General features: G+C 44.7%; 3 protein-coding genes across 5 annotated transcripts; 1 reads left to right on the top strand and 2 right to left on the bottom strand.

The window, feature by feature from the left end:
- Positions 1-880: 880 nt before the first annotated feature.
- Positions 881-12,361, bottom strand: lztr1 (leucine zipper like post translational regulator 1). Of its 3 annotated transcripts, none has more exons than XM_080853105.1 (20): positions 11,688-12,361; positions 11,433-11,495; positions 11,287-11,343; positions 11,090-11,169; positions 10,740-10,848; positions 10,437-10,517; positions 9,855-9,912; positions 9,273-9,412; positions 8,883-9,084; positions 8,132-8,242; positions 7,924-8,016; positions 7,476-7,571; positions 6,556-6,820; positions 6,100-6,269; positions 5,584-5,740; positions 5,218-5,389; positions 3,845-3,994; positions 3,437-3,542; positions 2,814-2,894; positions 881-2,368 (listed from the first exon to the last, which is right to left on the bottom strand). In XM_080853105.1, the coding sequence occupies exons 1-20, from the start codon at positions 11,855-11,857 to the stop codon at positions 2,252-2,254; spliced, it is 2,478 nt and encodes an 825-aa protein (XP_080709231.1). In that variant the 5' UTR covers positions 11,858-12,361; the 3' UTR covers positions 881-2,251. The 3 variants fall into 3 exon arrangements, with proteins under 3 accessions (XP_080709231.1, XP_080709232.1, XP_080709233.1); XM_080853106.1 differs by having other exon boundaries at positions 5,218-5,386; XM_080853107.1 differs by having other exon boundaries at positions 5,218-5,344.
- A 205-nt stretch (positions 12,362-12,566) lies between these two features.
- vps36 (vacuolar protein sorting 36 homolog) lies at positions 12,567-14,166 on the top strand. The gene has a single exon (XM_080853131.1). It carries the CDS (start codon positions 12,590-12,592, stop codon positions 13,736-13,738), a length of 1,149 nt encoding a protein of 382 aa, XP_080709257.1. The 5' UTR covers positions 12,567-12,589; the 3' UTR covers positions 13,739-14,166.
- Positions 14,167-16,276: 2,110 nt separating this feature from the next.
- gal3st1a (galactose-3-O-sulfotransferase 1a) lies at positions 16,277-20,907 on the bottom strand (the record flags this gene model as incomplete). The annotated part of the gene is made up of 3 exons (XM_080852032.1): positions 20,861-20,907; positions 17,679-17,823; positions 16,277-17,441 (listed from the first exon to the last, which is right to left on the bottom strand). Exons 2-3 carry the CDS (start codon positions 17,801-17,803, stop codon positions 16,277-16,279), a joined length of 1,290 nt encoding a protein of 429 aa, XP_080708158.1. The 5' UTR covers positions 17,804-17,823; positions 20,861-20,907.
- Positions 20,908-23,913: the final 3,006 nt, after the last annotated feature.

Genomic DNA, 23,913 nt, shown 5'->3' with positions numbered 1-23,913 from the left:
CCCTTCTAACCATTCAAACCATGGGAATCCCTCAACAAAACATTGCAACTGATCTTTGTACCTCAAGAGGCCAGTTTGCATGTCAAACGCACTTAGCCTCTCCATCTTTATGTCATATCTGCACTTCCTAATGCTAAATAGCAATATTGCTGCTCATGTTTATAGTCTTTACCAGTTATACTACTGTTCATAATGCACATATCTTATTTCATACTGTATATATCTTATTTATGTTTCCTACCACACTCTTACTCTGCACTTCTGGTTAGATGCTAAACTGCATTTTGTTGTCTCCGTACTTATACTATGTGCAATGTCAATAAAGTTGAATCTAATCTAATCTTGTGGCCTAGATGGGAACTGTCAGTGACAGTCACTGAGTGCCTTTTCCCCTTAGCCTCCGAGAGAGAAGAGCATGCGTCCAGGCAGGGGGCACACTGTGTGGTCAGGGTCCAGGAGCAGCCCTGGCTGGAGTGGCTGTGTGGTGGCAGAATAAGGGCCATTGTTGCTGGAGGCCACAGTAAAGCTCCTTTTCATCTCTTAGGTTCCTGTGCAGGGAAGGTGGTTGTGTGATGGTGACCAGTCCAGGCAGGTAATATAGAGAGAGAGAGACAGGAAGACAGAGAGACAGGAAGGGAGACAGGAACAGAGACCTCAAAAGCAAGGATCAGTTCATGAAGACTCGTTAAGCATCTCTGAATTACATTTATGAAGAGGTTTTCTGGTCCTACCCCTTGCCTGACGTAGTTGACATTGCAAGATGCTTAGAAAAGCCAGAAAGTCCATAGAACAATTAAGTAAATATATTTTGTGGACATTGTGGTCATACAACTTAAAAATAGTCCATTCCACACATAGAAGAAGTAAGAAGTGAAGACCGTGACGGTGACAGTCATGGTTTATTAAGGCATTTAGCACACAGAGCCATGTACACAGTTCTGTAACAGGAATACTAATGGAGCAGATCTTACTACAAAACAAATAAATGGTAGCAAAGCTGTACATTGGTTTATACGCAGGGACCACACAATATTGATTATATTTACATTTACTGTGTTTTCACAGGTTCAATTTACATAATAAAAAAAAGTGTCATCTTTAGGATGCTTCTGCCTTCAGATATCTTACATTACAGTGCAAGACTTAATGCCTTGAACGATACTGTAACACGACACCCAACCATGAAAGCCTATATCAATAAGAGACTTGTATATGGATCTGAATAAATACAGTAAAGTGGCATAACTACTGGGTAATATTCAGCTTTTCTGAAAAAAGCAGCCTAACCATTACTTTTCTATAACACATATAGTCCATAGTTTTTGCATTTGGAAAATACTACTTCCTCTTCACTATGGTGTAATGCTAAAGGCACTAAGTGTTCTCCGAAGAGTATTACGTCCATCCAAAATGCATTTTTCCTCTCCAGTGCTTCTTTGTCATTCAGCATTTCCTACGTTCCTTTATTGACAATCAAACAAAACAAAAATGCACCTAACACACAAACATGAGACGCATGGTTAAGCATGGACATCTTGAGAACCACTCTTTCCCTGGCGTCCTTAGCAATACACCACAGGCCACTGAAGCCTTCTGCACCCCTCAGAGTCAGGTGAGGGTCACACACACACACACACACACACACACACACACACACACACACACATACACACACATACACACACACACACACACACCACAGGTCGTGAAGCCTTCTTCAACAACAAACACTGAACATTATGGTAGCTAAAGCTAATCTGTGAAGAAACCATTGAGGAGAGTGGCTAAATGTGTGGACATGTGTCTCTCTCTCTGCACAGGGCTGGACCACTGAAGCCCACACCACTCATAAGTATACCTGTACACCCTCGGTGCTGCTCAGTGGGGCTGTGGCTGCTGGGGGCTTCCCTGCCTGAGCCCGTGTCTTCCACAGTCTCCACATGACAGGCCAGGCACCCCCTGACAGACCTCCCGCTATATGGCACGCCCCAAACGGGCAGCGGGAACGCCATGAGGTGCTTAAAGACCAGAAAACAAAAGAAAGAGCATGCCCAACAGGGAGTAGCAACTGAAGGATTTAAGGGGAAAAACCTCAAGTGTGAAAATGAAAGTGGCAAAAGGGGACGGAGTAGAGGGGAGTGGGATCGTGTCTAAATGTGACGGAGTCGAGGGGTGCAGGTCCGTATCTAAATGTGACGGAGTCGAGGGGAGTGGGTCCGTGTCTAAGGAGTATAGGGGAGTGGGTCGGTATCTAAATGTCGGAGCCCATCTCTGCACACTGTTTGTCTGAGATGTGGGCGGCCAGCGAGTCGATGATGTCCAGCAGCAGCACCTGGCTCAGGGAGCGCAGGTTGGGAAGCTGAGACACCTGCCAGAGAGGGAGAAGAAGAGGCAACACAACAAACACAAACATAATTGAAAGGTCAGAAACAAAGCAACAAACAAGCCAAGGCACAAACATGCAGGAAAAAGAAAAACAGCTAAAATCATAACAAATACTATAAAAATAAAATTATAAAAAATGTAAGGCCTTATACTTATATTTTCTACTCAACAGTAACTTTGCAAAGAGCCATGAGTGCATTTCTTAGCTCCCTTCAGGAGTCACAAGCTAAATCTCTAATGGGCAAATTAGGTCTCCGCTGCTAATGCTAACAGCACTGTCAAGCTGGGGTGTTCCTTGAGCCTCCAGGCCCTTTGGTTCAGCCTCTCCTCTCCTGTGAGCGTGCTGCGCTGCGCTGTGGGTCTGATAAGAAGCTCAGCTATGAAGCTAGCCAGCAGACGCCCAGCGCCCCACACACCAGCGTACCCACCTTGATGAACTGATGGACGATGATGTGCAGGCAGTGCTTCTTCATGTCCAGCGCCTGAGTCTTATCTGCAGCCTCCAGGATCTGCAACCCCCCCACAGAGACAAGGACAGGATGTGAACGCGCATATAGGAATTTAGCAAATTAGGAATTATATAAATATTAATGAATTATCAAATTAGGAATACTATAATTATATATGAATTAGCAAATTAGGAATTATATAATTATATATGAATTAGCAAATTAGGAATTATATAATTATAAAGGAATTTAGCACGAGGAATTTAGCACGAGGAATTATATAAATTAGCAAGTGCTAATTGAGATGGACATACTGAATGTATATTTTAAAAAGTAAGCTCCTAGTTCTAGACCTACTTTGTCATTTTCAGGATCATTTTCAAGTCTTTAACATTTAAAACCCATAACGCTCATAAAACCAAACATGTGATCAATAAGACTAATCAGCTTGCTTACGATTCATTTTAAGATATTAATAAGACTAATAAGCTTGCTTAAGATGACTTTCAAGATGAAGAATACGAGTAAGAATATGAGGGAGGAAGTGCTGGGGTGTGTTTAAGAGGTAGGCTGAAGCCAGGTGGACCCAACAGAACTCTGACCTGTAGCACGTTCTCCACCGTGACGTTCATCTCCAGGTTCTGCTTGCAGTAGGCCTGCAGTCTGTTGTTGGAGAACCCATAGTAGTAGGGGGCCGCAAACAGGTATCTGTGCTCAAGTTAAGGGCGCACACATCCAATACAGCCAAAGGACACGGACACACACACACACACACACACACTCACACACACACACACTCACACACTCACACACTCACACACTCACACACTCACACTCACACACTCACACACTCACACACTCACACACTCACACACTCACACACACACACACACACACAAACTACCATATGCACAATCAAGTTGCCTTCAAGACAACAGACTACTGCACAATACCTACAATTGCCCTGCTGCTGGGATCTAGACTGTGTCATGTATTGTGTGATGGGATACAGTGAGTCTTCGGGGGGCATGTTGACGTCTCCATAGTAGATGTAGCGTAGCATGGACTCAAAGGCCTGCTTGCTGGGAACCATCTCCCCGATGGAGATATTCACCTGGCCGTCCTCGGGCATGAAGGAGCGGAACATGGCCTCGAAGTAGCTGTTGAACAACCCATCCATCAATCAATGCAGAAAATAACAAATGTAATCTACCCAGATCCAAAACAAATACAAAAATGTAATCTACCCATATCCAAAACAAAAAATAAATGCTATCTACCCAGATCCAAAACAATGGTGATCCTGAATTTAAGGCCGAACCAGAGCTCCATGTGTCTAAGTCTTAAGACATGTGCTTGTGTTGGGACATCACTTTAGTAGTACAGTCAGTCAGGCAGGAGTAAAGACATCTCTTTAGGAGTACAGTCAGTCAGGCAGGAGTAAAGATATCTCTTTAGGAGTACAGTCAGTCAGGTAGGAGTAAAGACACCCCTTTAGGAGTACAGTCAGTCAGGCAGGAGTAAAGACATCCCTCTAGGAGTACAGTCAGTCAGGCAGGAGTAAAGACATCCGTTTAGGAGTACAGTCAGTCGAAGCCCATAACATGTGTGTTAGGGTTGGACACATTGCTGGGGGCTAGGCTACCTGGAGCGAGGGTTTGGACACATTGGCCGGGGGTTACTCTACCTGGAGCGAGGGTTTGGACACATTGCAGGGGGCTAGGCTACCTGGAGCGAGCCCATAACATGTGTCTTAGGGTTGGACACATTGCTGGGGGCTAGGCTACCTGGAGCGAGGGTTTGGAGTCATGGCTGGGGGCTAGGCTACCTGGAGCGAGGGTTTTGGACACATTGCTGGGGGCTAGGCTACCTGGAGCGAGGGTTTGGAGTCATGGCTGGGGGCTAGGCTACCTGGAGCGAGGGTTTGGAGTCATGGCTGGGGGCTAGGCTACCTGGAGCGAGGGTTTGGAGTCATGGCTGGGGGCTAGGCTACCTGGAGCGAGGGTTTTGGACACATTGCTGGGGGCTACTCTAGCTGGAGCGAGGGTTGGACACATTGCTGGGGGCTAGTCTACCTGGAACGAGGGGTTTGGACACATTGCTGGGGGCTAGTCTAGCTGGAGCGAGGGGTTTTGACACATTGCTGGCGGCTAGGCTACCTGGAGCGAGGGTTTTGGACACATTGCCGGGGCTACTCTACCTGGAGCGAGGGGTTTTGACACATTGCTGGCGGCTAGGCTACCTGGAGCGAGGGTTTGGACACATTGCTGGGGGATTCTCTACCTGGAGCGAGCCCATAACATGTGACTTGGGTTTGGACACATTGCTGGGGGCTACTCTACATGGAGCGAGGGTTTGGACACATTGCTGGGGGCTACTCTACCTGGAGCGAGCCGCGAGAATGGCTTGGTGCGCCGGGCGTGGTTGCCCATCCAAGAGGAGGGTGATGTCACAGAACTCCCGGCCGGCTCCTTCCAGATAGGCCTTCATGTCCTGCACCAGGGACGTGCCTGAGCCAAGCCAAAACAGTACAGCACTCGTGTCACAAGCTCCTACTATGCCAACACACACACAACAACACGCACACACACAAGCGCACACACACACACACACAATGTGGGAATAAGGCCAGGTGCAACAACATTTGTGTGCACATGTGTGCTTGTGAAGCATTTACTGTTCATTGTTCTACTAATGTGTGTGTGTGTGTGTGTGTGTGTGTGTGTGTGTGTGTGTGTTCCTTCATTACCTATATCCACAGGCTGATCGGAGTAGATTCTGGGAGGTGGCTGCTGTTTCCTGCGCACGATTTCCACGATAAGAGCAGTGGACAAGTGTTCAAACTCTTTGGTCATGATGACCTGGTTGAAGTGCGACTCCTTCACTACAAAGTTAAGGCAATGCTCCTGGATAAAGGAATAAAAGGGAAAGATGGAAGAGGAGAGAGGGAGGAATAAGGGACGATCAAATCCGTAAGATGAACAAGAGGGGAGGGAACAGAGAGAGAGAGAAAAAAAATTACAAAATGAGTAACAAAAGTGTTTCAGTGGTTCTATTTAAAGTGTGTGTTGAGTTGGGCTGGCTCTACAGAGAGAGAGAGAAAGAGATAGAGAGAGAGGAAGAGAGACATAGAGACAGAGACAGAGAGAGAGAGAGAGCGAAAGAGAGAGAGGGAGAGAGAGAGAAAGAGAGAGAGAGAGAGACATAGAGACAGAGAGAGACATAGAGACAGAGAGAGAGACATAGAGACAGAGAGAGACTCTACCTTCAGCTGGTCCAGCTGCAGCTTGTTGGCGTTCTCGCACACGCCCAGGACGTTGTGCAGATCCACAGAGGCCTCGATGTACTGCACACACAGCTGCTCCAGCCGGGAGAGCTTGAAACTCAGGGCCAGCTTGTACACGTCCATGATCAACAGCACGTCCTGCACGTGACCTGTGAGGAGGTGACAAAGAAGAGGCCAGTTTGAACACGTCCATGATCAACAGCACGTCCTGCACGTGACCTGTGAAGAAGTCGACAAAGCAGAGGACAGGGCCCAAAGAGCCAGACTGAACGTCACATCTGTCCCCAAATACTAAAATCCAATCTCGGAGATCTCCAAATGACTGCACTAATAAGCTGCATTTTGCTTGTCCAGACAGACACAGATAACCAAGGGGCATCTAGTTAAAGCATAATAATAAAAAAAGAATAACAATGGCCAAGAGAAGAGCCTGACCTCTGCGTGGATACTGGATCTTGTCCGTGTACAGGAACTGCATCAGCACCTCAAACGGCTGGGCCTCGGCCTCCCGGATGGAGACCTCCAGCATGGGCTGTGACCCGCAGGGCCGGCTGGTGGTGGTGCTGGAGGCCCGGGTGGAGGTGGTGTTAGTGGTGCTGGTGCTGGTGCTGCTGCTGGCTGGGCTGGACTTCTGGGCGCCTGCTGCTGCTGCTGCTGCCGCCTCCTCCCCCCCCTCCTCTGCAACCTCCTGCTTGCATTTCTACACACAGCAGAGCGTGCGTGGCGTTATGGCCAGGGGCATTCATAGGGTTCGAATACACATCTTGACCTCTTGTAGAGCTGCGTCTCTCACCACTCTATGGGTTCGAATACACATAAGCGTTTTTTTTCAAAACAGGACGCTAGAAAATGCATTGATTCCTATGGTACGGCGCGCTTTCACGCCGTACCATAGGAATCAATGCATTTTCTAGCGTCCCGTTTAAAAAAAAACGCTTATGTGTATTCGAACCAATACAGTAGTGAGAGACGAAGCTCTACAAGAGGTCAAGATCCATTGATGCGTTCAAATATAAGACTTGATCCACCTACACACAGGCACTATGCAGTGGATAGACTGGCGTCTAGTGTATGAACGTCTGCATGGCAATGGGTCAAAGGGTTCAGAGCATTATTTGTTCACACATGCACCCACACCTGCTTCTGATGGTCCCTTGCTTGCAATATTTATTCACACACACAAACACACACACCTGCTTCTGACAGACCCTTGCTTGCATTATTTCTTCTCACACACACACACACACACACACACACACACACACACACACACACACACACACACACACACACACACACACACACACACACACACACACACACACACACACACACACACACACACACACACACACCTGCTTCTGACGGTCCCTTGCTTGCAGGATCTTCTTCTTCAGCCACTGGCATCGTGCTGTAACAATGGCAATGTGACCCAAGACTTTCTCCTCCCTCTGCAGTCAGGAACACAAGATCAAGAAGAAGCCATCATTTGGGGTTGGGGTTGGGGGGTTATACCTCACTTCTACCTCAATTGCTGCTCGTCTCAATTCTGTTTATATTACAATTCTGTGTCATATTCTAACTCTTACTGTACATATCATATTTATTCACTTGTTCCACTTTACATTTGCACATACTCTGCACATTTATTGCTATTTTGCACTTCTGGTTGGATGCTAAACTGCATTTCGTTGTCTCAGTACTTGTACAATGACAATAAAGTTGAATCTAATCTAATCTAATCTAATCTAAAAGGTTTCTGAGGAGTAGTGTAAGCCGGAATGGGTTAAAGCAGGAACCCACCTCTCCTAAGATGAACACCACATCACAAAACTGTCGATTCTCAAACAGTTTTCCAAGGTCCTCATGGAGTGTACATTTGGGGTAGCAGGAGAACTAAAGGGGAGTAAATGACATTGAGTTGACTGAAAGCAGTGATTTCTGACTTAATGTAATATTTTATTTCAAGATGGAAAAAAAAATCTCCATTTGTTCAATCGAACGAGCCAACCTGGAATCGGTACATCTCCCCGCTGCGCACGTTGTTGTCTACCGTCCCTCCGAAGATGTACATGGCATCGTGGATAACAGCTGCGGCGTGGAAGAGCCTGCCACTGGGCATCTGTGAGGCCAAAAGAACACTCATGTTTTACAGATGTTTTACCTCCACAGACACCAGAGAAGAACAAGAACAGAGTCATGTTTTACTTCCTCAGAGACCAGAGAAGAAGAAGAACAGTCATGTTTTACTTCCTCAGAGACCAGAGAAGAAGAAGAACAGTCATGTTTTACAGATGTTTTACTACCTCAGAGACCAGAGAAGAACAAGAGGGAAAGAGGATTTAACCAAGGCAGAGGTGGAAAAAAAACAGCCACACATACCATACAAAAATATAATGATTAAATAGAATGAATATAATGGTTCATAACCCTCCAAATGTTTTTCAGTACAGTGAACCCGTTTCTGTCTACAACGGGTTTCCTCAAATAGCTGTTGAAAGCACCCTGTCGGAGCCTATTCCCTTTGGAGTGTGGCACCACCGCAGTGCTTCCTCCAGCACCCTGCAAGTGCCCCTGAGGGTGGCCTCGATCGATAGATAGATGGATGGATGGATACTTTATTAATCCCGAGGGAAATTAAGGTCATCCAGTAGCTTATACACTTACACTCACTCACAAACATACATATATGAATCACAATAAAAACAATACACATAGGGAGAACATGTACACAGGTAGTGGGGTGATTACAGTTACCGCACCTCGCTATCAGTGCTGGGGTGGATGACCTCCCATGTCTGGGAGTCTACGTCGTAGCAGTGCAGCTCGTTGGGCAGGGTGTTGTCCGCCGCGCCTCCGAACACGTACAGGTGGCGGTCGAAGGCCACCATGGTGTGCCCGTACCGCCGCTGCGGAGGAGGGGGCGAGCCTCGGAGCAGGTGCTCGGTGGGGATGCGAGTCCATCTGCACAGGAGAAACAAACGGAATTAGACTGAAATTAGGTGGCTCTGTGAATAAGTAGTGCACGAACAACACGTTACAGAACTGAAAAAAGCCATGCGGTACATATCGGCTATTTTACTTCTGAAATATTTCTTCCTATATTACGACGTTTTTTTTTACGACATGGCACAGAGAAACGTCTCACTCACATGTGACCTTTGAACTCAAACTGGAAGAGGTTGTTGGTGATCTTGGCTCCGCTCTGTCCTGAGAAGACGAACATCTTGTCCTGGCACACGGCCACTGGGAAGTTGCAGCAGGATGGGGGGATCTCTCCACTCTGTTCGATCTGTGAGCAGCACAGAAACAGAACAGGAACAAAAAAGTAAGAGGGGGAGAGAGAGGGGGCAGAGCTGAGTGCTGAACCAGGCAAAAAGGAAAAGAGGAAAGGAACAGAGGAAGAGAGAGACAGAGAGAGAGAGAGAGAGTTGCAGCAGGAGGGGGGGGATCTCTCCACTCTGCTCGATCTGTGAGCAGCACAGAAACAGAACAGGAGCATCAGCTGCTGGGGAGCATGAATCAAATCTACAACCTGACCGAAAACAATGGTCATACGAAGATGCAGCTCAGATTCATATGATGCAGATCATAATAATAGGAGTACAATAATACACATGACTTATTAGCATTAGCAGTCATACGAGGATGCAGATCAGAATAATATGATGCAGATCAGAATAATACGAGTACAATAATACACATGACTTATTAGCATATAGCAGATTACTCACCTCTACCCAACAAGCCGCGTCTCTATCTTGCAGGCCAATAGTCCACATATCATTCAACCTACATTAAGCAAGTAAAATGCAAAAAGGCTTTGTGTTATTTCCCATGTATGACAGGTGCTTTTTTTCAAGATTATGGAAAACATATAGACATAAATATATCTATGCTAAATAAGCAGTTGTAGGTCAAGTGCAACAGCATTAGCTGTTCCAAACCTGATGGTTTTATTCCTTTAAGGGAGAATGAGACCAGATGAATGATGTTTTGTGAATCGTGTTGAGAGTTACTTTAAGGGAGAATAAGACCAGATGAATGATGTTTTGTGAATCGTGTTGAGAGTTACTTTAAGGGAGAATAAGACCAGATGAATGATGTTTTGTGAATCGTGTTGAGAGTTACTTTAAGGGAGAATAAGACCAGATGAATGATGTTTTGTGAATCGTGTTGAGAGTTACTTTAAGGGAGAATAAGACCAGATGAATGATGTTTTGTGAATCGTGTTGAGAGTTACTTTAAGGGAGAATAAGACCAGATGAATGATGTTTTGTGAATCGTGTTGAAAGTTACTTTAAGGCTTCACTCACCTGGCGTTGCCATCATATCCAGCAAAGATCCAGAGTTTGTCATTATACACTGTGGCACCATGGGCTGACCTTGCCACCAATCTGAAATGTTTAATGAAGAACGTCACGGTTAAGATCAAAACAATGATTTGATGCTGTCAAACCCTTCTATCAAGGCCTGGATGACTGCAACTGACGTTTTGTACAATTAAAACACTTTGCACTGCCAACAACTATTTTAAATATAAAACTAACTTTCAAGTACAACTGCTTGTACTCACGGGAATCTAAAATGACAAATGAATTCAAAAATGATTTCCTTACCTGCCTTCTACCTTCCATTCAGTCCACTGTCCAGTGGCAAACTTGTACTCGAAGAGGTCGTTTTTGTTTTTCAGGTTTGAGTTGGAATAAATGTCTCCAGTGTAGCCACCTTGGGAGTTAAGACAGCAGAGTTTCATGTCAATGGCATGTGTCAACAACACTGTCAACAGCCAGACATTTGACTTTTGCTGGAGTCATTAACAGAGAATTATTCACACTCTTAAAAGTTTTCCAAAGCCATACACAAATTTCATCACCTATCCTTGACATCATTAATTAGCATAGAAGTGATGCCATCACCATGGGCTCATCACCCGGGATGAAATGAGAGAAAAAAAAACTCTCCTTACCAAAAACAAACATACTGCTGCCATAAACAACAGCAGAATGATGATATCTTGGTGCAGGTGGGGTGCCAGTGGTGAAGGCCCTGTTCAGAGACCAACATATGTTAAACACTGAGGGCCATATGGCAGTCCACAAAACGATTTTAACATGATGGACTCAGTGCCCATGCCCTGTATAGTAGAGGGACCACAAGACTCACCTGCACCATGAGCAGTCTTTCACGTCGAAACGCAATAGGTCATTCAGCATGTTCTTTCTGCAATTGTCATCAAACGTTGAAGAGTGAACATAAAGAAATGTTTAGATTTTTTTTATTTTAAAAAACAGGAGAAGCAGCAGACTCACCCATTATCTCCTCCAAACACGTAGATTGCATCCCTGTATGCCACCACCGTATGCTTACTGCGTCTGCAACGACAACCGTGTGACAATGTAAAAGAGTGCTTGTTTGGGTCTGTCGTATGGTTACTTTATGCAAAACAGTTGGGAAAACCATAAAGTGAAGTAAGAACATCACTTCGGCTGAAAATGTAAGCTGCGCTAATTCTTTTTACAGTTATCTGACACAACAACCTAAGCAACAAAAGGTTCTTCAGTTACCTTGCCCCAACAAATTCGTCGCAGGGTGGAAGTCGTCTCCAACGATGGACAGTTTCGAAAGGACCAAAGTTGAGTGTCAGGTATTCGACACTGTCCGAGCAACTGTGATCGAAGTCAACACTCGGAGCAACTTTGGACTTACAAGACATGGTTCCTGGAAACCATGACATTCAATTTGATCTCAATACGGCGGTCTCCGATGAGACACCGGCTTAAAACGTTAACGTTATAGCTAGTTCTTCAAATCGTCAAAGTAACGTTAGCGTTTATCTAATTGCTAACTAAACTAACAGCACCTTGGAAGTTCAAAATGGATTACACAGAAGCAACATTGGCTTCCAGATCTCAGTTTCAATGACACATACAAAAATGGAATCACTAAATCACTTGAAGTTTCTCAAAAATCCCATATTAACACAAACTAGTCGATTCCAAGAGAAGATAGCTAATGCTGGCTAGCTATCCAGCCAGCCAGCCTAAATGGAGAGCATTGGCCAGCTAGCTTGACAGCTTCTCTCAAAGCATTATGTCCACAAACGTGAATACTGCAACCGTAAATAAACTAAGAGTAAACTGTGGATAAACAAGTCGTGGTCTTACGTGAAAAGCTAAATCAACAATCTAGCTTGACCATTGAAATAGTAAAATCAATTCAGCTGTTTTGCGCAGCTCTAAACAAGTCCAACCAGCAAGTAGGCACGCCCCAAGGAATTGCTGATGGAAATTGTAGTTCTTTGAAAGAAGAAAGCAAGTCGTATCAATCAGTAAAAAACTACATAGTGGTGCCACCTTTGGCTTTTCGTTTACAGGAAGAGTTTGCCATAACATTGAACAGGAAGTAAATGTTGGTCCATTAAAGCGTGCAGCGAGTTCGCCAGCGAAAGAATAGCGAAATCGACGAAATGGATCGTTTTACATGGTCTAACGGTTTATTGGAAATAAATGAAACGTTGGTGATTCAACAAAGAGGTGTCAGACTGTATGATGGAGATGAAAAGGCTAAACTGGAGGTGGGGATTGTCATGCTAACTACTCATCGGCTGATATGGAGGGATCACAAGAATCACGAGTGCTGCATTTCCATACCTCTCTCCCTGGTCATCTTCTTCGAAGAACAAGCAGCTGGCATCGGAAAGAGTGCAAAGATAGTAGTTCATTTGCACGCATGCCCAGCCAACAAGGAGCCTGGTCCATACCAGCACAGCAAGTTCTCCTATATCAAGTTGTCTTTCAAGGAGCACGGGCAGATTGAGTTCTACAGGAGACTGACAGAGGAGTTGACACAGAAGAGATGGGAGAACACACCAGCCTCTCAACCCATCCCGACAGCAACGGGATCTCAGGCAGGAAGGACTCGTGCAGTCGGAATAGTTGGCATTGAGCGGAAACTGGAAGAGAAACGCAAGGAAACAGACAAGAGCATTTCGGAGGCATTTGAGGACCTCAGTCAACTCATGGTGAAAGCCAAAGAGATGGTGGAACTGTCAAGATCAATTGCCAATAAAATCAAGGACAAGCAAGGGAACATCACGGAAGACGAAACCATCCGTTTCAAGTCCTACCTGCTCAGTATGGGCATAGCTGATCCTGTAACCAGGGAAACCCACGGTTCAGGGACACATTACCACATGCAGCTGGCGAAACAGCTGGGAGACATGCTGCAAGCCCCACTGGAGGAACGTGGGGGTATGATGGCTCTGACAGAGGTGTACTGTCTGGTAAACCGGGCCAGAGGGATGGAGCTACTGTCTCCAGAGGACCTGGTGAACGCCTGTAAGATGTTTGAGTCGCTGAAACTGCCTGTGAGGCTGCGAGTATTTGACAGCGGTGTAATGGTGGTCCAGCTTCAGTCCCATAGTGAGGAGGAGATGATCGCTTCAGCTCTGGATAATGTATCTGACAAGGGTTCCTTGACCGCTGAAGAGTTTGGCAAACTTTTAGGGCTGTCTGTTCTTCTAGCTAAGGAGAGACTGCTGCTGGCTGAAAAGATGGGAAACTTATGTCGGGATGACTCAGTAGAGGGTTTGCGATTTTATCCAAACTTATTTTGATTCACTCCAAGGTACCATATTAGGATAAAGAAAAACCAAGATCCCAATGCTCTTGCTGTCTATTTAGATAGAGAGAACACATCATAGAGCTGTAGGACATAAGTATAGACTGTTTCATTTCTGCTGAAGAAAAATGACTGTTGTTTACAATAGTAGGCTACATTTCTAAAAAACATTATTTTTAATACCTATTTCTTATACTTGCTTTTCTAATGCAAGATTACTTGGATATTTTCCCCTCTTGAAATATAAAAATAATCTCAGAGCTGTATATTTCTTAGTTTTTCCTTGTACTTTTTTGACATTTATCATCATATGTAAATATCAAATTACTTCTTAATTGATGGTGTGTCTGAAGTTTGGCATTCTAGTGGATCAGTAATAATCTGCTTGTCAGTCTTGAAATAAAATATCACTGTTTGTCAGCACTGAAGCTGTGGTTGGAATGATTTAATGGATGATGAAACTACTTTTGTAATCTGAACCTTTTTTTATCCACGAGAAGGAAGGTGTTGAATATTAAAGATAGAGTCCTTGATTATATTCCATTAAACATTTTGTCAACTTCAGCATAATTCGCTTCATAATTCTCTAGCTGGTCGTCAGTTTACGCAGTTTTTGTGTACAGTCCTACCTCTATAAATAAGATGCAAATACACTGGCTCAAACAGAGCCACGCACAATTCCAGCTAATCAACACGTTGCTGCAGGAGCATGGAAGCAAGGGTTGTAATGTGATTGGCTGTTGAGCTCAGTTATCAATTAACTTCTGCCAGAATCAGGGACTGCCCTTTAAGTAGTTCCCTCTATACTTACAGGCAATCCAGAGATGATTCATTCTGTTGTCGCTTGATGTTTGTTGTGGATTACTGTACAGTTCAATACAGAAATATTCCAACCTATACTTTCCATTGCTGTTCATGCATAGAATTGATTTCATCAATAGTCCCTCTTTGGATGAACTGTCCATGAACTCAGTCGGGGTCAGGTACACACAGGTGTTGCACTCGGTCGGAGTCATGTATACACAGGTGTTGCATTTATTGCACCATTTATGAATGAATATGATCAATTCCTCTACCATTTATGAATGAATATGATACATTTTTCTACCATTTGTAAATGCATATGATACATTCTTCTTATACCTTCTGCTGCAGAATTGGGAGGTCTTTCTTTTAAATGTTAAATTACATCTAAAGTTGCATATGCCTCTTGCCAATTTATGCTGGAAGAAAAAAAAAACATTCTATTGATGACTGACGAATGAACATCCATATGTCCATCATAAAATAAATTAACATATTTATACAGAAATCAACATACTTCTATTGTGACCGTTGACAGAACAGTGCAAAGACAGTGATTCCTGTTCCTGAGCCAGTTTTCCAAATTATTTGTTTCAGATGTTATGTTTACATTTATTTACACATGATATGGCTATACAAATAGTCCTCAAATGTCCAAACAATTGATGTTTTCAGAACTGTGTCATAACTACAGAAGCACTAAAGTTCTTGATGACAAAACAAAATACATTTTGCACATTTAAAAGTTTTACTGCCTACCAGAGAGGCCATCATCTGGTTTTCACATTTACTTCTGACCAACATTTAACATCTCTATGGTTGGAACAACTAACTGCTGTACCTGCCAGTGCCGGATATGGATTTTGTATATGCCAGTCCAAGAACTTGGTTGTCTGCGGTGTTGAACTCCACCAGTAGATGGCAATGCAGATACAGCACAACTTTTAACAGACCTTTTTCCCATACCGTGTCAGTGATGATTACAACCTGTGGCTGTAAGTCTAGTCTCAGAGTAAGTCTCAGAGTTTCAAGAAGTATGTCAAAGGAACAGAACGGTTCAAATCAGTCAAAATTGATGATGAGAGAGAATGACCATCTTACACAGAACACATGAGTTTATTATATCATATCAAAGAATGCATCAAACAGGACAGCTCCTTTCCTTTCTACCAAAAACACCGGGCCTATCATACGTTGGTCCTCAACCGCACTTAGACTGCTGTGCTAGGGATTTCCAGTGTACAGTTGCATTACTAATCTCACCACGTTGAAAGCTTTTCCACATAGTGACAATAGGAAATGAACCACAATTAGAACAATTTTGACTCACTAAAAATCTTGACAAGTATCCATTTTGTTAGTGATTCATTTTGGGGAGGGAATTACTACATGTTTTCTGTAGAAAATGCTAATATATGAACTTACTTTACACCAATTCATCTCCATCCAATTTGCAAACAGGCATCCACCACCACCACAGTGTTTCAATCTATTCCCTCATCCTGATTGACAGTTATGTACCTTATGTCTTTAGTGATTCGTAAATAAATACAATTTTGTAAAAAGATCTACAAGGGCCTGTTTGAGTCCTATCAACTCAAAGAAGTGGAGCATTTGAACTAAGTAGTCATTGGCATAAAAAAGAGCACCAAATATGCCAATAAAACATGACTTGTCCTCTTTCTTGACTCTCAGTGCCTCTTTCTTAAGTGTGATACTGCATCTCGACTCACCAGTTAATAACTTCCCTTATGTGACCCCACAGTTTGGTTATCCATAGGTTCACCCCAAGCTCGGTGAGGTATTGCAGCTCCGGCGTGAGCATCTTGCGGCAGAGTTTACGGTGCGTTTTGTCCACATTCTTTTTCAGATTGTAGCCCATGATGGACTTCTCGCCTATAGGCTGCCAGGGTTGCATGGCGGTCTCCTCAATGCTCCCCGCCTCCACCGCCTGGCCGCCCTCGATACAAATGCCCACCATCTCTGCGTTCCGTTGCCGGAGCTTGGCCACGTCCCGCGCCATGCGCTCCCGCCCGTAGACGTCCACTTTCCTCCAGAAGGTGGCGTTGAAGTGCTGGTACAGCTTCCAGTCGGCGGTGTTCCACTCAAGCGCCTTAGCCCTCAGCTCCCGAGTCATCTTCGACACGGTCGAGTCCTTGCGGGCGTTAAGTTTAAAGAAAAGCAGGTCGTCCATCTCCCAGCAGAGAATGTCCTTGAGCAGAATAAGGGACTCCTCAAAGTGCTCCACCAGCAACACCAGCTGGAAGCGCTTGGCGATGGCCTGGATGCCCGCCTGGATGCCCGCCTCCCCCTGGGGGTCACTCGGCTCCAAATTGTTCTCCTGCCCTAAGTCGAAGAACTGCAAGTTCTTGAGGTAGAACGAGTTGTAGCCATTCGAGTCGTAGTAGTATTTGGGGTCTCTGAGGAACTCAGCGAACTTATCCTCCCCTGGGATAGTCCAGGTCAGAGGTACAAAGTTGTGAAAGTAGTGAAACGAGGACTCGAAGAGTTCTGCTGGATCTCGCAGGATTGTGATGTAGGTGGTGTCCGTGGGGAGCACCTTGGCCACCTCAGTGGCGTTGAAACGCATGTGGTTGCAGATGATGTTGAAGCACATCCCTGGTTTGTAGTCCTTCACCTGAAAGCGGTGGAAGGTGGAAGGGTAGGAGAAGTCATTGATGCTGCTCGGAAAGGCAAACTTGAGCCGATGCTTCTCCCCGAAGCGAAAGAGGATGTTGAGGAGTGTGCTGCTGGCCGTCTTGTGCGTCTTCATGAACATGATGTCCACTTTAGGGACACAGAGCGTCTGATCCCGGCCATGTTGAGAGGTGTTTGTGTTGGGAGCCGCGTAAGAGCGAGCCGGACGATGTGCGCAAGAATAAGGCACAGGAACTCTACAAACAACGAGAATAATTGATTTTATTCCTCAACACAAATAATAGCCACCTTAGACTAATTAATACACAAATCAGTACATAAACGGTATTGATTAATATACACCCAGTTTACAGTTGACTTTCACTTAAGAAATCTACATAACAATACAGACACTTAGTTTCTCTGTTCTGTATGAAATCAAATTAATCCTAAAACTGTTTTAATCGTTTAGTTCTCACAAGAGTTAGACTCACTCAGGCGAGCTGAACTGGAACTGTGGTGATGACAGACAGTATAACAGGATCATGCAACTGGTCAGGAGGGTACCCAGAACCAGGCCTTTGCAGATAGACCTCCACTGCCTCCCTTGCTTGACCATGGTCCCCTTTAAGGAGGTAGCTGAAGAAAAGAGACACAGAGATAATCAACAATATTGTCCACAAAAAGCTCTTGAATACCTTAAAGTTGGTTTGTTAACTATATTATAGTTGTAGAGAGAGAAGAAATTCTTAGTACATGTAGGCCACATCTTGTACTGTTTTTTACCAAATGGTTCAAGCAGTTAATTCAAGTTAATCCAAAGTTCCAAATATGTAGATGAATCATAGTTACCATAACAACAATGTAACTGATAATATGCCGAATATTCACTGTGCAGCCAGCAGCCAATGGACGTGAATCGTTCTTGATTCTACTGTTACCTGACTATTACATTTCTTTCCAGTGTAGTTTTATTGAGAATGAATAATCAGCGTCTCCAGTTGTGCCTTTTTAAAAGATCTATGGTATGTTCGTCACTATCACACTATCGTCATCACTATCATTCGTCAATGGACATCATCATTTCCTCCTGTGCCCAATTATTGAGGCTGCTGTTCAGTCATGCCGCTCTCCCCTGAGTGTTTGGCTTGGCTTGATGTGAACACCTGTCTCTCCACAGATCCTGTCAATGACATCCCCTGCATTTGTCAAAGCCATAGCATACTCTGCACTGAACAGCTCTAAAGGCATTTTTCTGAATTATTCATCAGTGCTGTGTAACCCTACCAGTAGACTGGTGAATTAAGGCTGCATACAGATCCTTGGAATACAAATCAGTTTGCTGTCCAAATACAAAAAAATGTCAACACTTGTTAATGTAGTGATGTGAATTCAATGCTAGTGCTTTGTATCTCGTCACATGATATGGTGAGACTATGCCATGAAGCCTCACACGTCTGACCACTGGATGAATAATGCATCCCCACTGCAAGTGATCCTGTCCAAAGCCAGCCTCTGTCCCTAGCCAGCTGTAATCTGATACCTGCAGCAGGAGAGCTAATGGCTGATTCAGCAGAACAAAGTCACACTAAAGCAGGTACTATAGTTAACCATCTCCTTCACAAATCAACGGCACATCTGATGACATTCCGTTGCTGATGAGGATGTTTTAGAATTTAAATCCACTGATGTTTTAATGGAATGCTGCAATCAGCGAAATTCCCAGCTAAGAATTGAATTGATATTATTGTTCTTAAAAGTAAAGCACATTTGCCATTTACCAAAAGTATAATTGTATTTGTTTGTGATATGTTTGGTTTGAGGTCTGTCAGGCATGAATTCCACAGATGTATCTGCAAAACATCCACACTACACAAATATCCCTTCAGATTGTCCCCAAGAGTATCCTTCAGCAATCTGCTCAGAAATCTTCACTAGGGTTGTGGTCTGTTGACAGTGGAAGGAATATCAAGCAAGCTATCACCATAGCACTCAATTTAACCTTTAAATAAATGTTTAAATCTCCTTACATCAAAGTATGGTGTGTTTGAATATTTGAATTTGATCTTTTATCAGTCAGTGATGCCGTACAAGTAAATGATGGTGTATACATATGTATTTGGTAAAAATCTTGCACCATAAGAGCTGTTGTATGGGCGCACTAAGAGTCTTTGGGTAAGTAGAAAAGCACTAAAAGTATTAAGGTAAAAGTATTATTATTATTATTATAATAACTGCATCACACTGACTCTGGGTTTACGTACTCAAACTAACTTGCCCTTCTATGCCCAAGTATTTATTATTATCTTAAAAAAACATTTGTCCATATTTTTTGTTCATGCTTTTTTGTTGTTATGTTATGTATGTCTTATGCACCAACCACACCAAGTCAATTTCCTGTATGTGTGAATATACTTGGCCATTAAAAGAATTCTGATTCTGATTCTGGCTGGTGGCCCTGCATGGGTGATTTGTGCTTCCTCAGGTATGATTTGATTGCCTATTCTCCAGAGATAGCAGGGAATTAGCTTTGAAATTTAAGGGTTCCCTGAAGTCAGCTGATTAGAGCCTAGTTAATTTCCACGGGAACCTGTTGACTGTGCTTTTGAAATTTGCTCCGTGGAGACAGAAGTTTGGTGGCCACAGTAGAATAAGCTTAATATTTCTCCGAAAAGAGGCTGAATACTCAGAGTTGTGTCTAATGAAGTCAATAATATCAGTTGCAATACATAATATTGAAGCATGATGAGACCGCAGAAATAAAGACCAGTGCCAAAAAGTAAATCATTGCTCAACACGGAGCTGTCAGGCAATATTTAAATTATATTTGTGGTTGCAACTTTGCATGTATTTTTCAATTGATAAATGATAAACTACCGCAGTTGTATTTGGTCTGAGAACTCCAGTGCTGTGTAAACAGCAAAACACACATATGTTTATCACCACAGTTGTCCACTATCTATGTGCAGTTTTTCTTTAAATTTATTTTAATAATATTGCTGTGATACTGTAAAAAAAAATACAGGACGAAGAGGATATGCACACAGATCTTTTAACAACTCCCTACAACACAGTCAAACTTTAAATCTGCCAGATTTGGTGGGAATTGGAGGACATTTGTGACCTGTGGCATTTTTAAAAACCTTTCAATAAAATAAATAACTCTTGTTAAGCTTACTCAAAAGATCAATGGGTTTTTCGGGGTTGGACAAAATTTGTGGCCAGCGAAAACCTTTTAACAGTTTTTGATAAATCCAGTATGGCAGAAATTGCTAGAAGTTAGAACACATAATATTGAATTCCAGAGGTAATTCCTTTTTGAAAATCAGCCATAAACACACATGAAACTTAAATGCATTGGTGGTGGTGGAATGAAGACATGAAACTTGGTGATTTAAGAATTAAGGCACTGTCCCCAATCAGAACACAAAATGTCTTTCAAATGCAAAACAATCTCTCTTACATACCTCTATGATTGATAACTACTAGTATGAAGACTATTAGTATTATGACTTTTATTCTTTACATACCAACTAATCTATAGTTGTAATCCTTCCTTGAAATGATGCCTTTATATCAGGAAAGTTGGAGATCTACCTTCATTGCAGTTGTATTCTGTACTGGATAGTGACAGAAACTCGTCTATAGATAGAAGAATTGTAAAGTAGTACGTTACCTTTTGCATAAAGCAGATGCTCTTCCCCAGATTAAGCGGCAACTTCCTCTTAAGTGTCTTATCAGAGGGGCATGATGGCGGTTGGTTCAAATGTTCTGATGGTGGTTCAGTTCAAATGTTAAGCATCTCTCCCTGCTCCACCGAGGCTCTTACTGTGACCCTCGCAGACCATCATGACATCCCTGATCGCCATGCCAATGGCAGCAGTCACCAAGGACCGCCGAGCCCTTATCTCTGGTGTTCTCGAAGCCCACCTCTAAAGCGTTTCTCCTGCTCCCTCCCTCCACCCCTTCTCTTGCCTTCTCTCTCTCTCTCTCTCTCTCTCTCTCTCCCTCTCTCCCTCTGCACACCTGATATCTTCAAACCCCCCGCCTCTCCGACCAGCCAGGGTGCGCACTCTAAAAAGAGGACCAAGCAGAAACAGAGACCCACTCTGTCACCGGTGACGTCAAGCACCATGCCTCAAATGGTCGAGGCACAGGGCAGGCAGCCTGTGAGTGGGTGTGCCCTGGAGAACAAGGGGAGGGAGGGGCCGGGTGAATGGAGGAAAAGCGAGAAGGAAAAGAGGGGGGGAAAGAAAGAAAGAAAGAAAGAAAGGAGGGAGGGATAGGGCATAGCCTCTGTTCTGTAAAGATCCCCACACACACAGACGGCCATTGAGCAGAGACGCAGCTCGATAGATAGGACAGTAAATAGGGATAACGCAGGAGTGCATAATGCCTTGGGAACCGAGCAAACAGAGCCTGGGATTGTGTCATTCTCACCAGGCTCTGAGTTTACCCCCCCCCCCCCCCCCCCCCCGATAGCATCACGCTCACTGTACACTTGGTATACACTGCAGCCGTTCCCGGCCACAGTCAGGTTAAGGGGCTGGGAGGTATTCAAGTGCAGAGAGATTTCTTAAGGTTGAAATCAATTGGGAAGGAAGCACGGGGGAATCAATCACAAATCACACAAATGCATTCTGCGGAGAGAGCATAAGTGGTTTGTTGTCCCATTCATCAACCCATCTGAAAGTTGGGATTTTCTATTTACAGCGATTAATATGAGTCAAAGAGAAATGCTGATAAACTGCTCTAGGAAACAAACATTTCAAGTGATATTGGTGAATTCCAAGGGAGTGAAGCTCCACACACAGGCAGCACACAAAGGACAAAGACAAGGCGGGGTGCAGGTCAGCTGCAGAGCGGTGCCAGTCAGTCGGGTGCAGGTCCGCTGCAAAGCTGTGCCAGTCAGTCGGGTGCTGCCGCCCAGCCTTTGCCCAGTCAGACGCTTCTCTGGGCATCCTTCTCTGGTTCCCCTCTAACGCGGAGGTATCAAGTAGAGGATTATGCTCTTCATCCCACCCTCCTCCGTGGTGCCCTGCGCGCCCAACACTTGGCTCTTTGTTGGTCACGGACGCACCCCCCGCTGCCTCTGGCTCGCAGTGCCAGGCCGAGCCGAGGACTGACTGGGCGGGCACAGGAATGCTGATGGGCCCGCGGCTGCTGTGAATGAGGAGATTGAGCAGCCTCGGGGGCATGACTGGCCTGGCCTTCTGCCCACCCGAGATCATAGGCCGCGAGGGCCGAGGGACGGACGCTCGTCATGACCACCTACCCTGTAGGGGTCGTGGCCGTTCACTTCCCCCCTCTCGCACACACACACACACACACACACACACGTGCTGCTCAGTGGAAAACGTGTCATGGCTACCTCCTCAGCTGTACATTACACCCCTCCCGTTCCAAAGCTCCATCCCTCCAGTTTGGGTGGGTATTTAAAGGGCATAAGCTCCTCTCCACTTTGGGTGGGTATTTATATGGCAAGAGCTCCATCTCTCCAGTTTGGGTGGGCATTTATATGGCAAGAGCTCCATCTCTCCAGTTTGGGTGGGCATTTATATGGCAAGAGCTCCATCTCTCCACTTTAGGTGGGTATTTAAACGGCAAGAGTTCCTTCTCTCTACTTTGAGTGGGTATTTAAATGGCCAGAGCTGCAGAGCGGCTGTGAGAGGAGCTTCCAGGGCGGCAACGCAGAAGAATGCATTAAAGATGCAAAGCAGGTGACAGGTGGGTGGTGTGGCCCTGTTATCTCACTCACTGCTGGGGGGCCCAAGGGGGGGGGGGGGGGGGGGGGTTGGACACCGCTGCGAGGTGGAGAACTGTCAGCTGGCTGAGGGGAGGGAAATTAAACCTTAGTGGCCGTGTGTTCATCCACTTACGGTCTACAGCACCAGAGTGTTCATCCACTTACGGTCTACAGTGTGTGTTACTTGGCTAGGGTCACACCAGTGTGTGTGCTACTGCTACTCGTATGGCAAGGGTCACACCAGTGTGTGTGCTACTGCTACTCGTATGGCAAGGGTCACACCAGTGTGTGTGCTACTGCTACTCGTATGGCAAGGGTCACACCAGTGTGTGTGCTACTGCTACTCGTATGGCTAGGGCAGACATGGGCAAAGTACGGCCCGCGGTTGGACTTTTTAATCTGGCCCTAGCGTATGGCCCAAAAATAAAATGAAATGACGCGTCGACTATTTTTCACAATCAACATCGTCAATTTTGTTGACTTATCGTTGCAGCTCTATGCCACACAGAGCCTGCGTGGCTGCTCTAACCTGTTAATTTAAACAATAAAGAAATTCAAGTGAGGTACTTGGTTCGGGCGCAGGCCTCAGATGTTTTCATGATGTTTGATCAGTCACGTTACGACATCTTTTTGTATTGTTCATGTTCGTGCAATTTGTTAAATTGCCCTGCAAATAAATGCTTTGCTACCTGTTAAAGGCCAAATCCTTTCATGTGATGATTTTTACATGTCAGTTATATTAGTTCACACAAACACTCAACCCATCTGTTCCTGGCCTGGCCCCTCTCAAATTTTAGAACCCATTGTGGCCCGCGAGTCAAAAAGTTTGCCATTCCCTGGGCTAGGGACTACAGCACCAGAGGGTGCTACTCGTATGGCTAGAGCCAGTCCTGTTGTATGGGAAAAGATGCTTGGTTCCGCTCCAAAGTTGGTAAATTATTTTACTACAAAAGCTCATAATCAAATTGATTAAAGACAACATT

This window comes from Sprattus sprattus (genome assembly GCF_963457725.1).
Source record: "Sprattus sprattus genome assembly, chromosome: 15".
NCBI lineage: Eukaryota > Metazoa > Chordata > Actinopteri > Clupeiformes > Clupeidae > Sprattus > Sprattus sprattus.
Note: the sequence above shows the minus strand (reverse complement) of the source record. Positions and strands in the feature narration are given on the sequence as shown.